Below are 22418 nucleotides of genomic sequence, written 5' to 3'. Positions count from 1 at the left end.
CCAATGCAACAACCACTATAAGGACGCAACCAACGAGGAAAAAAAAGAGGACAAAACAAGGAAGACAAGCAAGCGACAAATGGCTTGTCAACAGTGGCGACCTGATCGAGGGCGATTCATCAAAAGCTACGGAATCGGACTCCTTTTGTGTACGGACCTGTTTTTGCAGTGCATCAATGGTACGTTCCTTCCGTGATTACTGTGAATGTTTAAAACGTACCTGTAAACGGTGTCGCGCACATCAAGCGGGTCAGGCTAACACCGAAAACGGCTAGTTAGCAGCGCCAGGGGGACACTTGTCCATCAAATGTCGCCTTTTACATATTACGCGATTTGCTGTTTTGTGACGTTCATTTCAATTCGAGGAGATACTAGCTTTTCAGGTGCAAAAGAGTGATATTACCGCCACGAGTGACGCTTGTGTTTGCCTGTCAAGGATACCTGAGCTCCCCACATGTCGGCCAGGAGCCTCCTTACGCCAGAGATGCCCAGCACGGCCCGGTCATCACCAGCCCGGTGGTGCCTGCTGCAGCCACGGGTAAAGTCTTCCTTCATTCCTACTACGCTGTAGTTGTGTAATGCCTTCCTTCATTTGCAAGGCATTGGTGGTTAAGTGGTAGAGTTCTCGCTGGGGTTCGATTGGTTCAATGGCTTCCCCAAAACCATTGTCTCTGCTCAAATTTAAAGCCCATAGCATCAAAAACACCGGTACATGCAGTACATACATATAGGACAGTCCAGTTCCTCAGGAGCCATACCCTTCCTGTTTTGGATCTCTCCCTACAATAACACACCTGATTCAAATGATCAGCTCATCAGCATGCTCGGTAGGAGTCTGAAACCATCCTGAACAGGCAGGATATGGCTCTTGAGGAACCGGAGTTCCCCGTACCTGATATAGGATGTCTTCCAAATCTCTTTTCTATGAAAACAAAAATACTAAAGCACTAGATTAGATTTTCATCAGACGTCTTCTTTGAAAGGGGAACTTGGCTTTAAAAAATGTAGTGATTGTTGGCTGACTTGGTTTGCCTTTTTTTCTCACCTACGATTAGTTCATTCAGTTCAAAAAGTTCACTATCTGTGAAATCACACATGCTGACCTGAATAACTTGCATCACGAAAGAAAATCCCTCAATTGTGTGTCCCTTCGACGTTTTGAGGAGCGACTTCCAATTGTTTCCGATACAGCGCCACCCAGTTGCCACGGCGTAATATCGCAATCGCAGTTAAGATTGACAATACAATACATCTTTATAGTGTTCAAATATTGGGTTTCATCATCAACCTCCATCTTTTATATGCAGGAACAACTATTCCTTTTAACAATTCCGTCTTTGATTGCAGCTTCTCCCGCTGCTAATGAGGAGAGCTACGCCTCCAAATGTCCCAGTGGGGGGCTTTGCAGTCGCTTGCCTGCTGATTGCATGCAATGCAATTATCAACACAATTGCACCTACGGGAAGCCGGCTTCCTTCTCCTGTAAAACCAAAAAAGGCGTTCACTGTGTTGTGAGTGGTTTCTTTTTTTTTTTCCCCTTTTGAGTCATCATTGTTCAATGTGGTGCTTCTTGTGTCCCACCTCTGATGTTAATTTGATGTTTTGTTTAGGGAGAGTCAGGCCAGCAGCAAAGCAACTTCTCTCTCTCCATCACGTGTCAGTTCTGCTGGCAGCTGGACCCGACGCAGTACCGCTGCTCCAACTCCACCAGCTGCATGACCGTGGCCTGCCCGCGGCAGCGATACAATGCCACCTGTGACGTCTTGGAACACGTCCACTGTTTAGGTACGCTTCTAAAGAATCCTTCCAACACTCTTTGGTTTGGACTTCTGCTTTTGTAGTAGCTGGTTTCTATTTATTTTTTTGTGTAAATATTTTTGTAAGTTGGAATTTTTTTTTCATGACATTACAACAAAAAAAGTCAAACAAAATTATTTATTGACACTCGTGTAAAAAGTTATAAAAAAGGTCAAACATTTTACAAGAATACATTTTTTTAAGGTAAATAGTTGTGATTTTTGTTGAACATTTTTACAGGACAAAAATGTGATACTCTGGAAAAAAGAAACAGTTGCAATTTTATTAGATAAAGGTCACAATATTAAAATTGTTGAAAGAAAAAAAAATCTACATTTTTACAATAAAAAAAAAAAGTCAGAATATTATTAGTTAAAATTTAGTTTGAAAACAGCAATATTTTTGCCACAGCAAATTCTAAAATTGTCATGGGCCGGTGTCAGATTCTGAAATAGAGTGATGTCACGGTATTGCAGTTACAGGTGTAAAATGTACACACGGGCAGTGCCCCGCATTTTCTTAGAAGACTCGAAAATAAACATCTTATACCGGTAAAGGAAAGATTTAGCTGTCCAAAAATCCTGGTATACCGTCAAACCAGTAACTGAGCCATGTCTGTTCTAAAGACATGCCATTTTGCAATAACTTGAAATACCAGAAAAATGTTACTTCGTTGTTACCAAAATGATTACTTATAACATGAGGGAAGTCAATTTTATGCGAAAAAAGTTGAAGTCCTCTCTCTGCCATTGCAAAGCTTCTTTTGTTTTTAACTGCTACGTCTACCCACACTTGTTTATTTGTAGGTAAAAGGCGATTCCAGAAGCGTTTGTATTGCAACTGGACAGGAGGATACAAGTGGTCCACGGCGTTGGCGCTCAGGTAAAACCAAAGCTTACAAAAGACTTTGTGTGACCTTTTATTGGACAACTTGGCTGCTGATTATTTGAAGTTGCTTAGCTATTAGACACCCTTTCCGATTCTTGAACAGCATCTGACTGTGTTCGCCCATGTATGGCCAACACACAATTCCTAAATAGCATAACATTGCTTGCATTGAAGATATATGGGGGGGGGGGGGAATGTCATGGCACCAACGTCCTCAAAAGTCAATTATGTGTGTTATATCATTATCTAACGTGCATCCAGTAAAAATTAGTGCAGCCCAGCTTACCTTGTGCGAGCCAAAAACGAGAAGAAAAAAAACCCACTTGATACCCCTGTAAAATTTTGTAAATTGTAATCATGACCTATATTAATTGTTCAAATCAGAAACGTACTACCAAACTGTGATCGCAAAACAGTTAAATATAATTTCAAACTCTTCTAGGAACATTACCATTAAAACTGAATAGCTTACTAACTGTCAATTTTGGGAAAAAATGCCCCAGAGATTTCAAACTCAGGCTTAACTCAGCTCATCCCCGACATACAAAGCTTGTCTCTCAGTTGTGATGAATCACTTCAACGTGCTTCCTTGACACCAATTACTAGTGTCGTATTTTGAGGCATCTCGTGGAACCCTAGTGCGCTTCAGAAAGCACTAAGGCCCGACTGAGTTTATTAGCGATATTTGCGTTTTTAACACATTGCCATTTTACAACATAAAACAAAGGTAATGATGTTCAAACATCCCTCCCCAAAAACTGAGTTTTGCCGTTTTTACTGTCGTACAGTTAAATACGAAAGGACAAAATATTGTTAAAAAAGTCAAATTTTCTGCCTGTAAATCATATCGTTATTGTTGTGTTAAGGGACCCACTTTTTTTTTTTTTTTTTATATATAACTGAAGTTTGATCGGTTATCTGCTGTTTATTCTGCCAATTGTCGTAATCAGTCTAAAAAAAACAAATCCTTATCATTCGGGCCATAGAATGCACAAACACAGAGTTTTTCAATAAATAGGGATCGGTTCCACGGGGGGGGGGGGGGGGGGGAGAGTGAATACTGAAAACTTTTGAAAAAAGGAGCCCAATGGTATCAAGTGCATCAAGCAGCATATGTGTTTGTATCTTCTCTTGCGTAGCATCACGCTCGGTGGTTTTGGGGCGGACCGCTTTTACCTGGGCCAGTGGCGAGAGGGTCTGGGCAAGCTTTTCAGCTTCGGAGGACTGGGCATTTGGACTTTGATTGACGTGCTTCTCATCGCCGTGGGTTACGTGGGCCCGGCGGACGGTTCTCTCTACATCTAAAACGCCCAAAACTGTTCGGATGTTTGAGGCACGGCTCGTGCTCCAAGGACTGATGATCTTTTGACACCACGTTCTCAGCACCGCCCCGGCATTCCCATCTGCTAACACACAGGAAGTGTTTTCCTGCCTCACACCCGAGGATGAAGTTGTGTGTGTGTGTGTGTGTGCACATATACACACCCACACCCACACACACGGCGGCTCAAGCCTAATCAGTCTCCTCTGGTGCGAGCGTGCAGATGGAGCGCCGTACCACCACCAGGAACCGGCAATTACATCCTGGCGGGTGTTCGCTCCTTGAAGGCAGCTGCCAAGATGGTCTCGGACCTCCAAACTGCGTCGGCTGCTTTTCTTGCACCAAGCTCAAGGTGGATACGATTGAGGTTTGATGGAGACGCCATCCAGTGACATGCTGAGGGATACAATGAGTCACAAATGTAAGAACTTTACCCCCTGCCCAACAGTCATTTACGGCATTGTAATAAAGGGATCATTTCAGCAAAAAGGGTGTCACACTGCCAATTTAAAAAAAAAAAAAAAAAAAAAGACATTTTATCCACATTTTCCATATATATGTTTTACAATTGTAAGAAAATAAACCCAAGGATGGCTCTACTGTATTGTCGTAAAACATTAAGCCCTTTCACATTGCCGGTAGAAATTTCCTTTTCTCTGACGGTTTTTAATTATAAGTAACACCAATGCCGAAGGGGCTAACAAAGTCGACCCGGCACTCGTCCGTTTGTGAGTTTGTATTAGAGCTGTAACAGAAGTTTAGGGCACAACTGTAAGAACATTTTTGGATGAGTATTTTGCATAGAAAGCAACTGCTGAGACTTGACTAAGATTCTTGCGAAGTTTGGGTACTTTTTGCGTTATCCTGCTCACTCAAATGCCAATTGGCAATGTAAAGTCGAACCTCCGCGGTGGTGCTAAGAAGTGAACGTACACAGAAACTCATTTTGCAACATGGAGCTGTCGTCTCTTTGGTGCAATGTGGCCAACATGATCTCTTATTGTCTGTGCATATTCCCACAAATTGCACATAAACAACAGATTAGGATTATAGGATTTGACAGGAAGTGACATCATAAGAAAGCATATTCAAAGCGCCAACCCCTCTCACTGCAGGACCTTATCTTTCAGATGCGTGCAATGAATGTTAACGTGTATTTATTTTTTTGTTGAAAACACAGCAAATGACTTTTTGAGTTGTGTAAATAAAATTTATGAAATCTGTTTTTGCTTGAATGGAAGACTGGAATAATTTTAATATTCAGTGATGCAAAGTAAGTTTTATGCTAGTAGACATGAGTCAGCATTTCGGTACAGTACTGTATTATGATTATTGTAAAGAGACAAGAAAAGGGTGAGTTTGGAAATGCATTTCTACTAATACACACACACACTCATATATATACACACACATACAATAATAGAAAGAATACTAAGACAACGAATTTAATTAATGTTGCTAAATATTTCAACATTATCACGTTATGTTTCTCCTAAATTCCACCCTAAACTTCAGCTTTACAGATACCATGTCTCCTCTGCAGCTGCTATGCGTTGTTAGACATCTACCGTGATACAGTAAATTCAAGTAGGGCCAACCATTTTTTTAGGTGCATTGCATAACACTGGTCAATAAATGTTTACATTTTTTTTAAGTCAAAGATGGACGTAAACATTTTTTACATTGTTTTTGTGCGCTTATTCCGAATCTGATCTCATTTTTTTGCTAGCACATCAAGTTTTCATAACATAATGTGTAATACAGTAATATATTTTGTCATATTAATGAATTAAGGGTTAGGGTCAGCAGCAGGTGGAATTGGTTACATTATGGCTATAAATTACAACATATGACGTACTGTGCAAGCGTTTATAGGTCAAACAATGCGTAAGACCTGATGTGCTACAAAAAAAAGTAAAAACTTTTTGAGTGTCGAAAATACTTTTGCGTAAAGCCATCGCTGATCAAAATTTGCTGTTGGCAAGTGAAATTATTCAAGTGGATTGCCAAAACTGCTGTCAATTGTGGCGTGATGACAGGTTACAATGAAAGCCACTATTTGAAGAAATGCCTTACCGAGGAATTGGGCCGGCATGGCTCAGCCTATGGAAAAAGTCTTACCAAAATGAGATCGGTAGCTCGGCAACTTATAAAAAACGCACGTCTATTCTCAAATAGAAAAGTACAAGTGCTATGCACAACCGTCTTAGTAGACTTCCGCTAACGTGTGACGAACAGCCAAAATCTTAATGGCCACTCTACTTCCACCCAGTGTTGCCCTTTTTATGTGCAATATGTTCCAAGCATTTAGCGCATATCATGTTTTCCCATTCAAACTTTGGCTACCTGTTTTAAACTGGTCATTTGTAAAGTTTAAGTTGTGACATTGTCACTGAATTAAGGAGTTCAACATGTTTTTTTCGTTTCATCCGCTGATAGGAATTCACAGTTGTATTTTTAGCTGAGGTCATTGTAAGTTGTGACACACGTCTGGCACGTTCAAAACAAAACAAAACAACACCGCGTCTTCCATAAGCGCTCGTCATTAGAAGCCATATTGCGTAACAAAAAGAGGAGGGAGGTTGGGTGTCAAAAACAAAAACAAAAAGCGACCCACCCATTGGCCGCTGTGCTCAGGCCACACTAAGTTCACTCCACCCGAATTCTTCTTCGTCCGACTCATCGCTGTGCTGGCCCCGACGCAAACACCCCCCCCCCCCCCCCCACACACACTCCTCAACTGAAAGACTTGGAAATTCTCACCTTTCTAAATCTATTAGCCCTGTGGTTATTTATATGCATGTGAGCTGTATGATAGTGAATACATGTTAAAATAGTATAGGGATGAAACTGTTAGTCAAAAATAAGGGCTGGGGGCATTAGATAGGTCAAGGAAAACAACAAATTGCCAAAACATAAGTGCTTCTTCGAAGTTGTGTCAACAGGATACATTTAATGACATTTAAAATGAGCCCTGCGACTGGCTGGCGACCAGTTTGGGGTGTAGTCTGCCTTCGCCCATTGACGGCTGGGATAGGCTCCAGCAACTCCCCGCGACCCTATATAGGATAAGCGGTTTGGAAGATGACATGACATGACATTTAAAATGAAACACCACACTCCCCATGCAAACTGCTCGTTGTAAATTCTTTTACCAAGTAACGATTCTCTATTAAACCCAATGGATACACTGAAATCCATACCAATTTGAATAATTTACAGAAGCATGACTCTTATGTGTAACATCCATATTTTAAAACATTGCAAACTGCTGGCAGTTAACGACCAATCACAGCTCACCTGTTTTCTGAAGCTGAGCCATGATTGGTCGTTGCCTGAGTAACTGTGACGTCATTTTCACAAGTGGCAAAATGGCCGCTCCCAGAGTTGGCTTAAAACGGGTTGATTAACTCTTATTCCACAAACGCAATATTTATCAGGATGCCTTATTTCAACTAGTGAGCCTGCATAGAACATTATTCTTGAACAAAATATGTTTATGTTGACTTTTTCTTCCATGTAGTTGAATACCCAATTAACACCATCAGACAACCGTAATAGCTTTCATAGAAAATTAGACGAAATTAGTATCATTAAAAGTTATGTCTTTAGAAATACTCCACAAATTGGAGTAGATGAATGAGCCGTATTTTTCTCTGAGAAAATTAGAAAGTTATTTATATAAAATAGTCCGTGGGAGGATGAGGAGGAGGTGTTAACGTTCCGCTATTATCCCTCATAATCATGGTAATCCCATTTAACCATAGCCTGGCAATTACATAAAAGATCCCCTAATGAGAATGATAGTGTAATCATGTGGCAATGATGTCTGACCAAATGAAGGCCACTTTTCTTTTCTTTTTAGGCAGCAAAGAGAACAAAGTGAATTCATTTCTGTTTTACATAAACCACTCACGCACGGTCATACTATTGTTCTCGATGCGAAAACATTTATGAGTGACATCCATGAACCCGCAGTCCACCAAATCCTCTCACTCCTACATGTACCATCGTTGTTAAACGGCACCCCGCGGTGTGTCTCGCCTCGCGGTTGCCATGGTGTGTTCGGAGCCTACCTGAACTTGTGGAAACTGCAGTCTATAAAAAGCTGCCGCCGTCGCTGTCCCTTCGTCTTTGGACTAGTTCTTCTCATTCCGTCACGCATAGATGCTTATTGATGGGTGGGGGTGGAGCTTTCAAAACAGGCACGTCATAGCAGGAAGCGAATTTCGATGGCGGCAGCAGCATCAAAGTACGATAAGATCTGAATTCACCATCTTGACTGCAGTAGCATCCAAAGTATTCACACGTCAACTATGCCATGTGATTTTAAACTTGAGTCATGGCAACAAGCAGCCCATCACGTGCCATCATTACTAAAAGAAACTTATATCAAAAGTATGACTTGCTCAAAGTTGGCATGCGATGTGACGTTAAACATCTGAGTGGCAAACCGGCATGTCTTGCACGATCTTGACTTACAAAGCTCATTTTCATGATATGATTAAGATTAGCCACACACAGCATTGCAGTGACGTAAAACTCCAGCAGGCCATAGCAGCAACCAGCATAACATGCACAATCTTGACGAAAGATGATTTTCATGACGGCGATATCTACACGTTGAGGATGCTCTGGAATTTGCCAAGCCAAGCACAGCAGCATCTCAAGCCTGAATAAAGAACCTTATTCCTTTGAGGCTGACATCAGGCCTAACGCCTAACCGCTCTTTAATGCCACACCTCATGAGACCAAACCTATTTTAGGCCTGCTGGTACAACTGAATGATTTCTCATTCGAGTCATTCCATTCAAACACTCTGGTTTGACGACTCTGAATCCCTCCTCAAATAATTTCCACTGGAGAGTCACCGTGACAGTATGAAGGGCCACAAACAAAAGCATGAGTGCGGTTTTAGTGCTTTATTTGCACAACAGGATTTGCACTGTACAAACAACCCCAGCTCAGGTGCAGAAGAACGAACATGGGAGCATCGCTTCTTGCCCGACCTGAGCATCCCTCGCCCTCCTTGATATGCCGAGGAGAAATGAAGCTTTGTTTAAAAAAACAATGAATAAATAAAAACAGCTACTTGCTGAACAAATATACATGGCTAAGGGAGACTCTTCCATTGCCAAAAGCAGATCTGAAATTAAATAATAACAAAAAAAAGTAAATTAAAAGAGAAACGAACTGTCCAGCCTCTCGAGAGTATGGTTTTGGTTTAAAGTCAACAACAACAAAAAAAAATCTTTACAATAATGTTATAATGGGGACCCACTAGTCCAAACACAGTATTCAGATTAATAGTGTTTGTGGAATATGAATTAAGCAGCAAAATCCACACGTTTTTATCCATCTGAGGAGGCGGCCAATTTGTCACTTTGCTTTCGACTGAAAACGACATCACAATTGCTCGGGTCGAGCAATCATGGCTCAGCTTGTGAATGTCACGAGACCAAACGCAGAAAACAGGTGAGCCGTGATTGGTCATTACCCGAGCAACTGTGATGTCATTTTTTTTTTTTAATCGACAGCAAGAGTCAAAATGGCCGCCCCCTGTTGGTGTATAAAATCGGGGAGACTCTACTGCTTAATTCATACCCCACAAACGCATCATTAATCAAAATGCCGTGTTTCGACTAGCGGGGGTGCAAAGAATATATTATTGTAAACACATTTTTTTTGTTGTTGACTAGCCTTTTAAATAGCATGTAAAAAAATGCAGCTGATAAACTGCACACAGAAAATGATCTCCACGTACACGTCAATCCATCCCACCATCCATGTGTGGTGTGAGGTTTTTACGCATTAAGACAGAACACTTCCATTTCAAAAGAAAAGGAGGTCAAAAAACAAAACAAAAAGAAACAGAGCTCCTTTGACATTTTTAGATGGACATAGGGGAAGTTCTCTTGAAGCAACAACAAATGAAGTCCACTCAAATTTCCATTAGCGAAGAACATACGTCGCCAAGTCAACACAAAATTTTGTATAAAAATAGAACAAGACACTCAACAAAAATAGATCTACAGTGTCAAAAAAAGAGGCGAGGGGGGCCGCTCAGGTTTGGCACGAGCAGAGATGCTTTTCACGCGTCAAGTCTGGGTGGAGGCGCTCTTGCCCCTCTCGGCCAGCGGCCCGCAGTGGAACCCGCGGGTTCCGTCGGGGCCCCGCGGGAGCCTGGTGACGCCCGGGGGCAGGCCGTCGGCATTCTGGATCTTGCGGCCCATCATGGGGCTCCCCACCGGGCTGCTCTCTTGCGAGGCCACTTGCTTGCGCCGCTGCACCCACGGGCTGCCCGACGGCGTCAGGCTGCTGTCGGACGAGTAGTCGGCCCAGCGGCGTCCCGCTTCGGGGCTGAGCCGGCCCTGGCTGGCTAAGGGCGATTTGTGGGAGTGGGCGGATTTGCGCTGGACGCAAGGACTGGCGCGGGGGCTGGACCATGGACTGTTGCGGGGTGACAGGTGATTGTTCTGGAAGGCAACGCCTGCGGCCGTGGGGCTGAGCTTGTTGCAGGACTGCGACTTGCGGGCCGGCCGGGGCGACGTGGGCGTGCTCTCCGTGTCCGAGGAGCTGCAGGCCGAGTCGTCCGCGTGGTATTGGAGCTCTCGGACCCGGCTGTTGAGCGAGCGGCTTTTGCGCATCCCCGTCGGGGGTGGCGCTTCCTCCACGGGCCGCTCCTTCGGGACTTTCTTTTTCGGGGGTTTGGTACCGATCAGGACCACCTTCAAGCCCGGCGAGCCGCTCCCGCCGTCCTCGCCGCCCACGGCCTCGTTGGCTTTGACGGCCGCCTCCACCTCCTCGAACTCCACGATGGCGCACTCCTCGGTGCCCAGCTGGGCGTAGCGGCCGCTCAGCCTCTTCAGGTCGGCCGGCAGGTCCTTGCCCGGTTTGAGCACGCGGACCGACGCGATGGCGCCGTATGTCCCGAAGGCTTTGAGCAGCAGCTTCATCAGCTGCTCCTGCTGAGCGGCGCCGCTCTCGCCGCCCCCGCCGCCCCCGCCGCCGTTCTCCGCAAGCTGGGCCAGCTCGGGCCAGCGCTGCAGCTCGCTCAGCAGCAGCATGCGGCTGGGCAGCGACTCGCTGGCGAAGACCGGCACGGCCGACTTGCGGCGCACCTTCCGGCCCTCGTCGTTCAGCTCCAAGAGGTTGGATTGCCTCAGGGCGAAAGCAGTCGTTCTCCAGTCGCGAGTCAAGTGTTTCACCTGCAATAACAAGACGCTCGGTATTATACGTAGTTTTATGGGAGGGGGGAGGAAAAAAAAAAAAAAAGGTCATATTGTATAGACCAGTAGTCCCAAGTCACTGGTCCTATTTTGTACCAGGCACACCGAGACAGACCCAAGGAAAATAATTAAAACAAACAAAATCTATCTATCTATCTATCTATCTATCTATATATATATATATATATTTTTTTTTTGGCGGAGTGCTAGCCATCCCCCAATCCCGTCAATTACTTTTCAAAGTCAATATGAATAGGGTAGATATTACGTGACCAGATGCGAGCATAATTACTCCATCAGAGGCGGCGGAAATGTGCACGACCGCAGCTAATCAGAGCGACAGCTTTTCCCTTCTAAATTTTGTTTGCAAGTTGAAGTGAACTGAATCCGCAAATAATTGCAAGAAGCAGCACACAAAGTGTTAGTAACAACGACCCAACGTGCAGCGAACCGCGCATCTCCATTGGCAGCCATGACTCGGCGCAATCTTCCGAAGATTAAGCTAGTTTGTCAAGAGAAGTTTCTTCCCCATTGCTTTTGTGGCGCTACCTCCACAGCGACGTGGAGCAGCAGGCCATTGTGAAAAGATATGGCGTCAAAAACATGCAACAAACCTGTTGAATAATTTGAACAAGTAGCACCAAAGTGATGAAGTGGAAAGTGTGAAAATGTGGGCTAGAGTTTGCACAGCCAGCCCACGTAAACAGCAGTTTAGCCGCTAGTAGCTAACAACAATCAATAAAGCCACGGTTACCTTTTTGAAAGAGGTTAGCAACTTGACACTGACAAAGCCCAGCTTGTTGCGCCGCACGTGCTTGAGCAGGAAGGCGTCGTGCTCCAGGTTTTCGTCCGACAGGTAATACTCGATCTGGGTCACCAGCTTGTTGATGAGCTCTGAGTCAGGGGGCTGCCAGCTCTCCTCCTCCAGCTCCCCGCCGCTGGTCCCGGCACCACTGTAGTGTGACAATACAATTGTGTCATTGTTACGACAAGACCAGAAAATCTTATGTAGATTTTAAGCGGAGATGGGCATGTTACTAAAAATTTGCACTGTATATTCATCCTGTAATATTTTTCCATGTTTTGCTTTTAAATATTTCTGAACATTCAAACACTGCTTGAAACACCCTGCACAGTTACTGCATTAAAACTTGTAAGATGGCAACAGTTAATTCCATGATTTTCCACAACAAATAGAACGAATAGATTGTGTGGTACTGTAATGGACGGCTTATAATTGTTGGACATTGTGGATTATAACTTAACTGTATGCGTGGGAAGAGGGCTCTCCCACTCAGAGAATCTCCTTTTACCACATTTTGCGTTCAACACAATCAGTTTACTAGTCTCTGGCAGAATTGCATTATTGCGCCAAGCCCCCCCCCCCCCCGCAACCCCATCGATTCTGAGTCACAGGTCTTTGTGCCGAGACCTCTCCATCTGAGGGGCGCGCAGTCCCAATGTTCCCTCAGAGAATATGCAGCTAAACTACTCACCCCTCCTCTGCGGGAATTTTAAAGCAAAGTCTCGTACAAACAAGCAGATGAGAAGTGAGGGGGGCCTGAATGAATTTTTTCTCGGGATGACTCATCGCCTTCCTCCGCATCCTCTCTTCATCCCCCACCTTTCATCATCCCCCTCCCTCCCTCCCTCCCTCCCTCCCTCAGCTTTCTAGCAAGCTGACCGCACAGCTGGCACAAGCCGTCAAATAAAAGTCGTGCGAGTCTCTTTGACAAGACGACGCCAACGTGAATCAAAACGGAGAACAATTCTGTGGACTCTCCTACATCCAACCATGTACATTCCGGGGTCTCCCATAGGAAATACAGTTAAGTGAACCCCCACAATGTTCACCGGCCCCTCCCCGTTCACAACAGAGCCAGAGCGTGAATAGCAAATAAGCAAGAATATCCCTCTAATTATAATTGCCTATTATATGCCACAAGACGGTGGGGAGTCGCAAATATTGGGAAAACTATGAGTTGTGTCTGAGAGACTAAGAACTTTGTGTCATGGAGTTTAGCTTGGGTTGTTAGAGAGCATTTTCCACGTGTACGTTTTTTTCCTCTGTGGAATGGCGATTAAAGAAGCTCAAGCTAACAAACAAAGGAGGTCTCGTTGTGGCTTGACGACTTATATTTTTACAATTTTTTCTTTAAGATTTCATGAAGGGAACATACTGTACACAAAATAATTATCTGTAAGCTATTGACTGCTTTGCACTGTTTTCACGGACACTAACAATACTAATCAGATTAGGATTTGTGTGTTCATGCATCACACTTTCGATCGGAACAAATTATTTTGACATGCCCAAATTGACAAAATATCCTGGAAACACGAGTAGAAGAAGAAGCTGTCGCGACTTTGTGTCAACAAAACATCGCTCCGTCCATTTCTCCTTTAAAATGTCCACGTTATTTAACACTTCCTAACGTCTTTGGCTCACTCTGCTTCTGTGAATAAGAGAAGCGCATATACTGACATCAAAGACATGTGCGGGAAAGACGGTTTGTTCCGAAATTTCGCAATAAGTGTTCTCATGTGTGCAGATCACATTATCAAATCGACCTAAACTACCCTTTTCCTTAGGAGCAAAATATTGAACGGAATGGGCTTGATCGGGTCAGAATATTCAGAATGAGGTGTGTACATGAAGCTTTTATATCCGATCAGGCTTTTTTTTATCCGAATATATCCAACTAAAAGTAGTCATTTATTGTACATTTACGTTTGAACATGTTCTGGGTGGATTTTCACTATTAGCAGCAGGGCTTCTTCACACCAAAAAAAAAAAAAAAACGCAGATTCTTCGTTGCAGAAAATAAATCCAGACGGCAACTACCAATCATCTCGTCTCCTGGCACCCACTATAAAAACGGCAACATGACAACACAAGGAGGTGGCGCACAGAGCGCGTTGTGTTCTACAAAGCCATCAGGGCGTGGCCATTCTTTGTGCTCACACAGTCCAGGTAGGAACTTCTCAAGAGGCGGGTTATAAATAGCAGGCAGTGACGCAAAGGGGGGGGGGGGGTGGAAGTTGAGATTAAGGTGAAGGTGTCATCCTTTATCTCCCTTGGCTGTCTGGTAGTCCGGTAACACTGAGGCTTGCAGTTTACATGGAGCCCTTCCCACCAACCCGGCTCGGGCAGTCCTTGAGTGAGAGGATTTTACGCGCTTCCTTTGCCTCATACAAATATGCTGTCCATTGGCTGTTGTTGCCGTGCAAGCACCTGTTGAGAATGTGGTGTTACTGGAGCAAGAAAGCCAGGAAAATCGGATTTTTTGAAACAATGGGCTGAGAAATGTCAATGTCTCTGTTACCAGAGCCATTTATCGCCTTCCATCTACAACCTGGGTACCCTTCCGCCGTTATCCGCCATTTTGTCCGGCCGGACCAAATAGTAAATGCCTATAGGCCAGTCCGACTATCATTTTAAACGTTAGCGTTTCCGACTAGCAAATAGACGATTACATAGACGGGAAAAAATGGGCTTCCGACTATGCTTAGCTATTTTTTAAGATTCCCGTTTATCGCGCACAAAATGGCCGTCTGACGACAACTGGTTGAGGCAGACGGCCATGACACGCTGAGTCAGGCTGAGTCTTATTTATGTATTTTTAAACACTTGGGCTGTTGTCACGCTTCTAAATATCTACCAAATGCGACCAAAAAAGCCTCATCAATATGCTCATCAACTTATGGTCACGTTGGCCATGTTGTGCTGAGCAGCCAGGACGCAGACGTTCAAACCACTTTTGTCACGTTCTCTAGTTATCACATTTATGTAATTCCCAATTCCCCAAATGATTAATATATCAGCCCTTGTAGCAGACAAAAACATAATTCCAAAAGAATTAAAGAGCTTAGACATGTGGCTTTCACACAGGCAGAATTTATTTTTATGTACTGTTTCAATCGATGTAAAAATAATGTCAGTTCAAGAGAAGCACCATTTTAATAATTTTATTTTATTTATTTTTTAAAATCGAGTGGTAATTACCATCCTCTATTATGTTACAAAAACGTCTATATCATCATTGTCTACAAACCATATCATATCACGTTCGACACTTACACTGACACCGACGTATCCGCTTTCCCGGCTTTAAAGTCAGAATGACGCAACAGCGCTCCCGGCTCTAGTGGTAGAAACGCGGTTATGTGCTACCGTCCTTAATGGGTTAATAATTCATGATATTCCTCCATGTGAAGAAAGTGATCATTTTAATCATTTAAAAAGGTTGCAAACTCTGTGTTTACATTTCCAAATGATCATTTTTCCAACATTGACAGGACACCGCTGGTGAGTTATATTTAGAGCAGCTCCGCGGGCTAGTCATGTGGTCCTTGGGGGCTACCTGGTACCCGCGGGCAGCACGCTGGTAACACCTGCCTCATGTAAATATGAAATGAATGGCATTTCTAGTGTACAAGGGATTCCAAATGCAGCTCACCCACTCTCTCAAATGTGTCTTTTTTTTTCTTTTTTTTTTACAGTGTAGGAAAGAGATGCTCAAACCACTAATTATGCGCAGTAAGTTCCACTTGTAGTAATTTCTGTGGTTATCGTGTCTTTGCTATCGCTGGCGTCCAAAACAATACCGCACCAAAGCAATACAATTGGTGTCATTTTACGACATTAGGTGTGGTACTCACTGGCTTAAAAATACCCCAAATATGTATTGACCCAACTGTTCCAGTCAGATGGTCACCCACAGGGTTGCATCAAAAACAGGCTGATTGCACAATTTTTAAGCCAATATCAATTTTTTGTCACTTCAGCCAAATTGTTCAGAGTGCGTTCCACTTTTGTTGCAAGAAGTTTCACTTCCAATTATATGGTTATCCGTTTCTGCCATCACTGGCATGACCCCAAAGAATTATGTGAGGTACATTTGAGGGTCTTTTAAAGGCGCAAAGAGCTCGCTCTATAATAAACGTACTTTAGATAACTCATGTGTCACCCATATAAATATGAAATACTGTATAGTGAATGTTCTAGTGTAGCAGTAACTCCAAATAATGCTTGCCCACACTCCCAAATGTGGTCAGAGTACCTTTAACATTGGATATATTTTAATTGAACGAGTTATGAGGAATTTTAGATAAATGTTTAAAAAAAAAATACATAAAAATGTCTGTTTAATGTAATAGGTTTCCTTCCTTGCAAACCACAAACCATTCCAGTTTGTTTGCATGCTTAAAATGCAAAAAGGCTGATGAATGAGTTGGTTCAGAAACTGCTTACTATAAAAAGTGCCCTGAGGTAACTAGTTGTGAATTGGTTGTGTGTACAAAAAAAACTGAATTGGAAGAAAACAAGCTTTAATTCCCATTCAATGCTGAACCCGCGTTTGAAAGCATTCAGCTCCAATTAATGATACATGAAATTGAGCCGAATTGTGAAATAAAGGACATTTAAACGACCAAATCGGTTTGACTTTGTCTATCATCTACCTCACGTCAACTTTCAAGTGCCTCGTGTGTGCCTGTTTCATGACTACCTCGACTTGTCGTGCTTGCCGAATTCATCCTCGCTGCAGCTGCCGCCGATAAAGTCGACATGTCCGGGCGAGAATTCCTCCGGCTCCTCGTCCTCAGCCGCCTGGATGGCCACCGTGATGGTCACCGTACCCATCTCCTGCGAGAGCTGATGGTCCACGGTGATGACCTCTTCGGACGAGTCGGGAGAGCACGGACCGGGGCCGGGGCCGGGGCCGGGGCCGAGGATCGGGCTCGGGCTGGGGATCCCCGCGGCCGCGCTCATGTTCTGCCCCGAGTCGGCTAAGGCGCCTCCGGAAGCCGAGCTCGAGTCAAGGAGGCGGGCTGGAGGCGGCGGTGATCGACGGCTACTCTCGCGGAGGAGGGCCCACGGAACTCCCAAGACGCGCTCCACGGCTTGCCACACGAGCCCGAACCAGATCCGAGCGTCCGGCGGAGCCGGCGAGACGCAGCCTGGAGCGGGAGAGGCCGACGGGCTGCGAGGGGAGGAGGTGGAGGTGGAGGAGGAGGAGGCGGCAGCAGCAGCAGCACCACCACCGTGTACCGCCGCGGCAACTGCAGCTACTTCCTCATATGTAAGAGGCTTTGTGGCTCGGAAGCGAGCTCTGGGATTGGGCCGTGGCGGCGTCTGTTCGCACTCACTGGCCCACAAGCAAAGGCTGACACACAGCCAGGAGGGGGGCAGCAGTAAGGAGAGGCAGCGCATGAAGGCGTTCACCAGAGCGTGCATACTTGATTTATTGAATTATATTCTCATTCAGTCGTGCATATGGCCTAATTGTTGTTATTGTGATGACACACATCCCATTCAATAAGTCGCCTTTAAAATAGGAGGGGAGCGCATTCACGTGTTGCAACCTAATTGGGGAATTGCAGTCACAATGGACGAGGTAGAATTGAGGGCTGCTAATTGGATAATAGTCTTGCAGCCGCTCCTGGCACGCAAGCAAGTGAACCTTCAGGAAAGGACGCTTGATGAACGTTTGTGCCATTGGGACATTAAATAGTACTTCTTTTTTTATTCTTCCAATCTAGAGTTGTCCAAATTCATCAAAAACTAATCGATTAGGAAATTACAACTATTTTTTATAATCGAGTAATCGTTTAAAGAGGAAGACACAGTAAACTTTTTTTTTTGTCAAGAATATGTTCTATGCAAGCCCACTAGTTGAAACAGGGCATATAAATTGTATTGTATTGTATTGTATTGTATTGTATTCTGATAAATATTGCATTTGTGTAATAAATGTTAATCCACTCATTTTTAGCCATCTCCTAGGGCAGCCATTTTGTCTTCTGTCGACTGAAAAAGACATCACAACTGCTTAAACGACCAATCACGACTCAGATTCAGAAAACAGGTCAGCCGTGATTGGTTGTTGTGAGCAGTTCTGATGTCATTTTCAGTGGACGGAAGACAAAATGGCCGCCCCGGGAGATGGCTAAAAATGAGTGCATTTTGCTGCTTAATTTATATTCCACAAACGCAAAATTAATCAGAATGCAGTGTTTCAACCAGTGGGTCTGATGGGAACATATTCTTGAAAAATATATGTTTGGGTTGTCTTTAAAGCCATTGTTTAACTTAGAATTGTCCAAATCCTCTGATTTTAGCCTCTCCAATTCTCGGATTTCTGTAGTCCTTCACGAAAGCAGACTGATTGTCTTTTGTGCTTCATCAAAATAAGACATTTGCAAACTTTAACTTGGAGAAGGATCCCCGAACCAGTAATTTAATCTGTTTCAAAACGATTGGTGAGTACAATATTAATCCCACTTTTATGATATTGCATAATTGTTGTGTAGATGTTTTTTTAAATTACTAAAAAATACTAAATAAACAACAGCAACTGGTTAATAAACAGTGTTTGGGGAAAATATTTTGCAATACACTTGCAAAAATAAAATTTTATCTGATTAATCAACGGAATTATAATAAATTATATTAATATTCACTAGTGACTTCCCGATTCTAATCACCAAATGCAAATGAGCAGCACGGTGGATGACTGGTGATCACCCCTGTCACGCAATCAAAAGCTTCTGGGTTTGAACCTCAGATCAGTTTTTGCCTTACCATCTCGTTTACAAATGAGATAATCATCAAAGTATATATCCTTGTTGGTATTCAGTAAATAAATAGTAGGGCTGGAACTAACGTTTATTTTGATAATTGATTAATCTGTTGGTTATTTTCTCAATCAATTGGAATTAAAATGTTTTCATTTCCATCACTATTAAAAAACGGATTGTTGTAAATTTACATTGCAAGAAATATAAGAACATAAATTTGTTATGATTCAGTTACTAGCTTGGTCTGCAACATGTCAGAAAACATGTTTACCCTTGTTTTCCAAAGTAAAAGCAAATATTTTATTTTGATTCAACTCAAAGGCAATCAGTCAGCTCTCATTTGAGACTTGCAGAGATGTGAGAATATTTGCTGTTGGGAAACTGAAATTACAAGGGATTGTACAATTTTAAATTAAAAAAGGTATCTCAGCAACTAATCGATTATCAAAAATAATGATCAATTCATTTGAAAACCGATTAGTTGTTGATTAATTGTTGCACCCCAAGTCGTATTATTCAGCATAGTGGTTAGCCGTGTCTGCCTTTCAGACTGATTGTAGATATTGGATAATAATGACTACTTAAATCGGTCCCAAACGGAAATATGATGTTTTTCTATTTGTGTTTGGTTTGGTAGCCAGAAATCAAATATTTGTTGTATTACCTCGCTCTATTTCAATCTATCTTGCTGTTCCTGTAAACGGCTAAAGGTGGCATTTGATATCATGAGCACACGATAAAATATTGCTCAGGGCTGCAAGATCTAAACATCAGTCTTTGTAGTCTAAGAGATTTCTTAGGTCAAGAAAAATGTGCTGTATTTGACTCAAAACAAACCAGAAAAGTCCCCAAGACGGTTTTAAGAAGTTTGGTTCGCTCTGCCAGGGAAGACATGGTTTGTGTATTTTTAGGTTGCCAGGGTAAAGCATCCTCTTAAACTGACTCATGTGTGGGATAAGGAAAAGCCCATCAAATCTTAAAAGAGTGTAACATTGTGGAAAAGCTAAGTGTACTCTGCCATATACTAATAATCACAAAACCTATACAGTAGTTTCATTTGTTCCAGGTTCAAAATTAGATAAAAACCACACTTAATGCACATGGGCGGCGTTGAGCATTCCACTTTTCTAAGCTCATTTCTTGTCCTTGGCCCAACAACAGTGACAATCACTCATAATAGTTTTGTTAGCTGTCACCATCCCTGCATGAAGCACCCCAAGTCCCAAACATTGGCAAGCAAGGCTCACAGCTGGTGGGCAGTCTGACTCATTCTCTGCTCCACATGCCGCACACACTGCTCCACTTTGCGTGTACAATGTAACATGGGAAGTGTGGCAGAGATGTATGTGTGACTGGCAGTTCTTAATGAGGAAATCATCCCAAACATTTATTTTCAAGAATATGTTCCCAGCAGGCCTACTAGTTGAAACACAGCATTCTGATTTATATTGCGTTTGTGGAATAAGAGTTAATCCACCCGTTTTTGGCCATCTCAGGGGCGGCCATTTTGTCATTTCTGTTGACTGAAAATGACATCACAACTGTTCAGGGCTAAGGTAACGACCAATCACGACTCAGCTTCAGATAACAGGTGAGCCGTGATTGGTCGTTATCTGAGCCCTGAGTAGTTGTGATATCATTTTCAGTCGACAGAAGTGACAAAATGGCCGCCCCCGAGATGGCTAAAAACGAGTGGATTAACTCTTATTCCACAAACGCAATATTTATTTTAACCTTAGCACGAAGCCTAACCATGACAAAATCCAAATCCCAACACACCTGAGTCAAATGATCAGGATCGTTATCAGGCTTCTGAAGAGCTTGCTGATGAGCTGATCATTTGAATCAGGTGTGTTGCAGCAGGGAGAGATGGAAAACATGCAAGATTTTTGGAGCCGGGCATCGCCTGACTGCATATTTAGCCAACCCACGTGGTCACAGTCGGTCAGCCGAATAAATAAAAAGTAAACAAAATAAAAACAGTGTTGTATACCTTTCGGTCGCACAGGCGCAATGACATGCATCTAATTTGTGTCAGGTGAGTGTGCAGTTCTCAGATGCACATACTGTACTTTCTTTTATCTCTAGCATCTTGCGTCAATGTTTTCATAGCGCTCATCCTTTGGCTCACTGACCTTTCCAAGCCAATTATGTAATCTTGGCTTCCTGGAAAGAAAAAAAAAAAAAGCCAAGGTACAACAACAACACCTGTAACATGAATAAATGACTGTGGCCCACCTGAAAGTTTCAATCAAGCTGTGACCTTTTAACCTGCCTCTTTATTTGCTGGATGTTAAACAAAGTACAAAAAAAACAACCACGCATCTCGACACAAAAGAATCAAATGTCACACTTGTATTTGCAATAAAGGTTTAAATGTCAAAGCTCCAACTAACAGCACCTTGGGACACTTATTAAATGAATAAAGAACGCACGGAAACGACACACAGCAAAGGTAAGCACATGGCGCAGGTAAGAAAAAGGAAAAGCTTTGACAAATGAATAGAATTAGCGCCTCCAATAGCTCAGTGCATGTGCCGCGTCTTGATGAGGCACAGCTGGACACCGACGTGGTATTCAGCCAATATGGCGCCTGTCGTGCTAACGCTTGACAGGCATCTTGCATTCTGTATATGTATGGGCCATCTTTTGCTCGTTCATGAATAGATTGTGACAGGCACTGTGTGGGTTGCGCCTTTGATAAATCCGCACTTCTTATTCCAAAGGAGGCAAAATACTTGTCACAGTCCATTATAATTACACTTGGTAGTTTGTTATTATTTTCCAATTAGCTCAAAGTTATATTTTTATCTGCAAAATAATAACATAACCAGCTCTCCAGCCAAAGTTGAAACACTGAAAGCAATTTGCAATTTATTGTTTGTTTGTATGTTAGCAGGCTACTTCCTTCATCTTTAATCGACTGAAAATTGTAAAACCAGTCTTCTGTGCAACCACATGGCAGCTTTCTGTTCAGAGATGATGACAAAATGTTGGGGTGGTTAGCAGCCCTGTGACGCACGAGAAAAGATCTGCCCCTGCATTATATTGATCTCGACAATGAAATCACAACAAGAGAAATTTGTAGTAAGATGATATTTTTTAGGATTAATTGGACCTTGACAAGGAGCAGAAAGTGGAGGAAACCATTTTTGCTTACTAGCTTTATTTACCTTAACGAAGACAAATATTGTTAGTATTTCATCTATTGTTGTAAATCATTAGCATACAAGCGTGACTGCCCAAGTCAGTTTTTAACTTACTGTCTTAATGTCAATAAATAAAAACCCCAATGTGATTGCTAAACATTGTTTATGTCTGTAGATTTTCAGCTCGTTGTCTGTTGAATTTGTTATTTTTTCAATTGTTTTCTGAAAATATTACAAAATAACTTTGAAAATTATAATATTAGCTTGACAATATTTAGAAAAAGCGCTACATTAAACCAAGTTTTTAATAAAATAAAATAAAATAAAATAAAATAGTGATGTGGGTTGTTCCAAATGTTAGTTTTCGTATTTGGTGTGGGCCACAAAAAAGATGTAAGGCTGCAAATGCCCCCTGGATTGTAGTTTGGACAACATTTTAGCATGTTATATATT

General features: G+C 42.9%; 2 protein-coding genes and 1 long non-coding RNA gene across 3 annotated transcripts; 1 reads left to right on the top strand and 2 right to left on the bottom strand.

Annotated features, from left to right (window-relative positions):
• The first annotated feature begins 29 nt into the window (after nucleotides 1-29).
• On the top strand, nucleotides 30-5229 carry tm2d3 (TM2 domain containing 3). The gene is made up of 6 exons (XM_086026624.1): nucleotides 30-179; nucleotides 437-538; nucleotides 1348-1511; nucleotides 1611-1785; nucleotides 2604-2679; nucleotides 3825-5229. Exons 1-6 carry the CDS (start codon nucleotides 80-82, stop codon nucleotides 3988-3990), a joined length of 783 nt encoding a protein of 260 aa, XP_085882750.1. The 5' UTR covers nucleotides 30-79; the 3' UTR covers nucleotides 3991-5229.
• Nucleotides 1917-8284, bottom strand: LOC147149621 (uncharacterized). The gene is made up of 2 exons (XR_015086279.1): nucleotides 8083-8284; nucleotides 1917-4402 (listed from the first exon to the last, which is right to left on the bottom strand). It is a non-coding gene; the product is annotated as an uncharacterized LOC147149621 (long non-coding RNA).
• A 629-nt stretch (nucleotides 8285-8913) lies between these two features.
• Nucleotides 8914-17679, bottom strand: larp6a (La ribonucleoprotein 6, translational regulator a). The gene is made up of 3 exons (XM_086026223.1): nucleotides 16746-17679; nucleotides 11990-12188; nucleotides 8914-11214 (listed from the first exon to the last, which is right to left on the bottom strand). The coding sequence occupies exons 1-3, from the start codon at nucleotides 17471-17473 to the stop codon at nucleotides 10105-10107; spliced, it is 2037 nt and encodes a 678-aa protein (XP_085882349.1). The 5' UTR covers nucleotides 17474-17679; the 3' UTR covers nucleotides 8914-10104.
• Between the last annotated feature and the right edge of the window lie 4739 nt (nucleotides 17680-22418).

Source organism: Filicampus tigris, chromosome 3, assembly GCF_054856515.1.
Source record: "Filicampus tigris isolate MCC_2025a chromosome 3, RoL_Ftig_1.0, whole genome shotgun sequence".
NCBI classification, from domain to species: Eukaryota; Metazoa; Chordata; class Actinopteri; order Syngnathiformes; family Syngnathidae; genus Filicampus; species Filicampus tigris.
Note: the sequence above shows the minus strand (reverse complement) of the source record. Positions and strands in the feature narration are given on the sequence as shown.

Coding starts and splice junctions, on each gene's coding strand:
- tm2d3 (XM_086026624.1), top strand. CDS start 80: ATGGCTTGTCAACAGTGGCGACCTGATCGAGGGCGATTCATCAAAAGC. Junction 539..1,347: donor GGTGCCTGCTGCAGCCACGG/GTAAAGTCTTCC, acceptor CTTTGATTGCAG/CTTCTCCCGCTGCTAATGAG. Junction 1,512..1,610: donor AAAAAGGCGTTCACTGTGTT/GTGAGTGGTTTC, acceptor TGTTTTGTTTAG/GGAGAGTCAGGCCAGCAGCA.
- larp6a (XM_086026223.1), bottom strand. CDS start 17,473: ATGCACGCTCTGGTGAACGCCTTCATGCGCTGCCTCTCCTTACTGCTG. Junction 12,189..16,745: donor GGCAAGCACGACAAGTCGAG/GTAGTCATGAAA, acceptor GTCACACTACAG/TGGTGCCGGGACCAGCGGCG. Junction 11,215..11,989: donor TGCTAACCTCTTTCAAAAAG/GTAACCGTGGCT, acceptor TTGTTATTGCAG/GTGAAACACTTGACTCGCGA.